This window comes from Megalobrama amblycephala, unplaced genomic scaffold (genome assembly GCF_018812025.1).
Source record: "Megalobrama amblycephala isolate DHTTF-2021 unplaced genomic scaffold, ASM1881202v1 scaffold201, whole genome shotgun sequence".
NCBI lineage: Eukaryota > Metazoa > Chordata > Actinopteri > Cypriniformes > Xenocyprididae > Megalobrama > Megalobrama amblycephala.
This window is the reverse complement of record NW_025953337.1, coordinates 729,232-734,238: the sequence shown is the minus strand read 5'-3', so window position 1 is coordinate 734,238 and position 5,007 is coordinate 729,232. Positions and strand designations below refer to the sequence as shown.

General features: G+C 39.2%; 1 protein-coding gene across 2 annotated transcripts; it reads left to right on the top strand.

The window, feature by feature from the left end:
• The first annotated feature begins 1,651 nt into the window (after positions 1 to 1,651).
• On the top strand, positions 1,652 to 3,591 carry hexim1 (HEXIM P-TEFb complex subunit 1). Of its 2 annotated transcripts, none has more exons than XM_048179477.1 (2): positions 1,652 to 1,812; positions 2,030 to 3,591. In XM_048179477.1, exon 2 carries the CDS (start codon positions 2,046 to 2,048, stop codon positions 3,030 to 3,032), a length of 987 nt encoding a protein of 328 aa, XP_048035434.1. In that variant the 5' UTR covers positions 1,652 to 1,812; positions 2,030 to 2,045; the 3' UTR covers positions 3,033 to 3,591. The 2 variants fall into 2 exon arrangements, with proteins under 2 accessions (XP_048035434.1, XP_048035435.1); XM_048179478.1 differs by having other exon boundaries at positions 1,657 to 1,817.
• Positions 3,592 to 5,007: the final 1,416 nt, after the last annotated feature.

Genomic DNA, 5,007 nt, shown 5'->3' with positions numbered 1-5,007 from the left:
GCATTGTGTATAATATAATGATCATACTCTTTTTATTTCATTTAAAAGTTTATTTACAGACAGAACGTATGTTTGCTGCGTTGTTTTCCTTTGTGTAGCTGCAACTCAGTTGATTTTGAGTGGGTACTAGTTGCATTAAGTAATATCTGGGTGAGTAGATTAAAACTAAATTCATATTAGGTGTTTTCATCTAGGTCAAATTCGCGTACAGCCTCATTATCTCATTGCAATTAAAGCAAGTATCGTGACTCTTCCATTTGTTCTGTGGTTGTTGTCGTCCAGAGAATGATTTATCATCAGTTTTTTGTTTTGGCCTTTCAGTGTCTGGTTTGCGTTGTTAAAACAAATGCCTTCAGTATGTATTCCATTTCTTAGCACTACTGATTTAAGATGGAAAAATTGAGCACTATGATGCGTTTAGAACAGTGCTTTTACTCTCTTTCGACTGAAACGTTGTAATCTGCAAGAATACGCATTTTAAAAACTTAATGTAAAAAATATCGAACAGGCCTTCTGTTCCGTTTGGCTTTGGTTCTTTTAACAAACGCAAACAGCTTGCTAACTTCCTTAGCACGACTTAATTTATGAGCGAGCGAGCCAACAACGGGGTTTAATTTCTCGAACCAAAGCATTTCCATATGATAAGAGAAAATGCCTTGGTGTATTCTAAACCGACTTCTTAGGTAATGGCGTGAAGTTGTACATCTAATCAGCTCTTTAATATACTAGAAGCTAGCTAGTAGCTAAATCCATCTATTATAACATTTCTGACAGACTTGGGGGAATTCCAAGTATTTATATTGCAATATTTAAAATGATTTTGTTTCGAACTAAGACGACTGGTTAGTCTTATTTTTACCAGGTTGCTTGTGCTTACTAATTCATATTAATATAGACTCCATTATCCAGCTAGCTGGCTAGCAAACAGATTGCTAAACAATCGCTTCTTCATTAGAGATCAATACACGTTACAACGCCAGGACGTTTTATATTTTGTGTTGTGATGTGGTATTTCACTTGAACAAAGGAAAAATTACTTTAGTCGTAACAAATTGCAAGTTAATCATCACCATGGACACAATGGTTACTATTCACTTTGAATTGTGAGTGTATGCTGTTAAAAGAACTAGTTTATGCGTGAGGGGTGATCAATCCTCACAAGGGCGCAGGGTGTGGGTTCAATTGTTAAGGTAGAGATGCAAAATAACCAAACGCGATATAGTATTATATTATTATGTGTTTTATACATACAATAAGGCATCAACACAATTTGTGTATTATTCTTTGTAAATCGGTGAAAATGTAATGTGTCGTAGAATGAGGCGGATGTTTCTACCCGCTTCGGACACGCTTGGTAGCGTCCACTAGAGTGGCCGGGACAGCTTTCTTTTTGATTGACAACGAAATCCAGCAATCAGAATGCTTCTATGGTTCAGCGAACGCACAAAAAACTTTTTATCCAATAAAAATTGCGAGAGGGCGTAACCCGCTTAGGACCGAAAACAATTGTTGAATTGTGGGTAATGGAGTTTTGAGGCAGAGATATTGTTGTGTTCCAATGCCTAGAGGGACTTCAAGTCCCACAAAGCAGGAAAAAAACTGGAGGACTGGCCGCATGCGCCTTTACGTGGGGGAGGTAATAAATTCACAAGCCCCACTCCTCTTCGTAGCAGAAGCGAATTGGAGTTTGTAATGGAGGGAAGTGTTCTTATATCCGTTGAGAAAGCAAGTCAATAGTAGAGGGAGCGAAAAGAGTTAACATCAACAGTCTTAGGCAGCATAGTAACTCAAACACGAGATTTGAATTGCACGGTAAGGTAACTCAAATTTTACTTATACGAGTTTGTTAATTCTGTTTCTTATGTTAAAAATCGTTCACTTTTTGAGTAAATATTTCCCTTTTCCCCCTCAGTGTTTGGTGGGTTGGTTTAAATTATAATGTTTATTAAGTTGATTTCTATTTATACCGCAGTTTAACAAAGGAGGGTTTCCCCCCATCTCACTGATCACAAACTTGTATCTCCTTCAGGTGGGAGTGTACAGTTATGGAGCTTATTAAAGAAGAAACTGCACCGGAGGATGACAGCAGAGGGCGGCAGAGAGATGGTCTGACAAGTGTCATCCCCTCGAAGCAAGTGCAAAGAAATCAACTGGAGATCTGTCCGGGTCTGGTGTCTGGAGATATACATCCTATGTGCCGCGGCCGGGATAGGAGCGATCCGGAGCCCAAGGCTGGCGACGCAGCAAGTGACGACGGGTTTCCTGCGGACAAAACAAGTAATAAGAGAGACTCTGGATGCACGAGACTAAACACCGAGGGGCTGTCAGATGGCCGCCAGGGCAAGAAGAAGCACAGACGGCGACCCTCCAAAAAAAAGCGCCGCTGGAAGCCTTACTTCAAATTAACCTGGGAGGAGAAAAAAGAGCTGGATGAACGCGAGACTGCGCGGGCGTCGCGGGTGCGTGCTGAAATGTTCGCCAAAGGTCTCCCCGTCGCCCCATACAACACTACCCAGTTCCTGATGGAGGAACACGACCGCGAAGAACCTGACCTCAACACAGAGCTGGCCGGTCGAAAATCCGGGGCGATCCGCTCCGATGACACGGCCAGTGAGGATGAGAATTTTGAGGCCGAAGAAGACGACGAGGAGGAGGGCGGCGGCGGTGGCGGCGGCGTTGGAGGAGGTAGCGACGGTATGGGCAGACCCGGGCACGCAGGTGGGGAGTTTTTGCAGAGAGACTTCTCTGAGACCTATGAGAGGTACCACGTCGAGACTCTCCAAAATATGTCCAAGCAAGAACTTGTTAGGGAATACCTGGAGCTGGAAAAGTGCATGTCGCGGTTAGAGGAGGAGAACAACTGGCTCCGTCACGTCCGGAGAAATCCCGAATCCTCAGCTGACGGCACTGGCGCTCAGCGCGTGCGGGAACTGGAGATTGAGGTGGAGAGACTGAGAGCCGAGAATAACGAGTTATTACTCAAAGCCCCCAAAAGTAAAGGACCAGGACTCAACCTGTCTCAGTCGAGCTGAATCGATGTTTTATTTCCGTTTGACACGTCAAATCGTTTCACTGTCTTACTGTAAACAGCATCTCTATGGTAGCTTACACCCTCTCAGCCTATGCCATCTGAAGGTAATGTTTTTCTGACAGAATTTTATTAAAATCTTTAGCGCGGACTCCATATTTGGTCAGTCGACAGTAATGTATGTTAGTCGTTTGTACGATTAAAATGACAACAAGAATAGCCTGCAATGCTTTTCATGTTACGTTAAAAAAAAAAAAAAAAAAAAAAAAAAAAAAAACGGCCAGAAACCGACTTCTCCTAAGTTTGCGGGTCTTTGCCATGACGTCACAATCACATCTCAACTAATTTAAGTTTTGTTAATTCACCATAATTATTGAATGTTTGAAAGCGCCTTTCATTCAGAAACAGAGCAAACATGCAGCGTTTCAGATTCACATTTAATGGCGCACATGCTTCAGTGTGTTAATGCATGATAAGACAGTATGTTGTAAACAGTGGAAAACCGTTAATGGTGTTTTGCCCAAATATATTGTCGATTAAATTATTTCACGTTTTAGTTCTAATTTTATTTATCTCTTTATGTTGCCTCATATTCTCTGTCAGTCTTTACAATATAAAAATCTATATAAATTTCAGAGAATTCCTTTGACACTTCCCACAAACCAATAACATGATGTTGTTGAAAAAGGAGTCGTGATATATATATATATATATATATATATATATATATATATATATATATATATATATATATATATATATATATATATATATTTATTTATTTTATTTTTTTTTACATTTATAACAAGCAAACAATTGTCAAAAAAACAGTTTGGGCTTGCATAAATTTTGCATACACTTAAAAATTACTACTCTATTTAAAAATTTGAAAACAAAAACATTTGATTTATGGGCCTGGAACAGTATACAGTTGCTTGAAAAAGTATGGGAACCACTTGCAGAATCTGTGAAAATGTGAATAATTTTAACAAAATAAGAGAGATGATACAAATGCAGTGACTATATGATTTTGAGATCCATCCTTTCACACTGAGGACAATTGAGGGACTCCAACACAACTATTAAAAGAGGTTCAAACATTAACTTATGCTCCAGAAAGAAACACAATGCATTAAAGGGTTAGTTCACCCAAAAATGAAAATAATGTCATTTATTACTCACCCCTATGTCGTTCTACATCCGTAAGACCTTTGTTCATCTTCGGAAAACAAATTAAGATATTTTTGATGAAATCCGATGGCTCAGTGAGGCCTCTATTGCCAGCAATGTCACCGAACCTCTCAAGATCCAGAAAAGTTCTCAGAACATATTTAAAACATTTCATGTGAGTACAGTGGTTCTACCTTAATATTATAAAGGGATTAGAATACTTTTTGTCGCCCAAAAAACAACAAAATAACGACTTTTCAACAATATCTAGTGATGGCCGATTTCAGAACACTGCTTCAAAGCTTTACGATTCTTTTGTTTTGAATCAGTTGTTTGGAGTACCAAAGTCACATGATTTCAGCAGTTTGATATGCAATCCGAATCACTGATTCAAAACAAAAGATTTGTAAAGCTTCGAAGCAGTGTTTTGAAATCGGCCATCACTAGATACTGTTGAAATTTTTTTTTTTTTTTTTTTTGGCACTCAAAAAGTATTCTCGTCGCTTTATAATAAGGTAGAACCACTGAACTCACATGAACGGTTTTAAATATGCTTTGAGTACCTTTCTGGATCTTGAGAAGTTTGGTGACATTGCTGGTGATAGAGGCCTCACTGAGCCATCTGATTTCATCAAAAATATCTTAATTTGTGTTCCGAAGATGAACTAAGGTCTTACGGGTGTAGAACGACATGAGGGTGAGCAGTAAATTACATCATTTTCATTTTTGGGTGAACTAAGCCCTTAAAGAGCTGGGGGCTGAAATCCGTTCAAAAGTTGAAGATGTCCAAATTTTTCTTATTTTATACT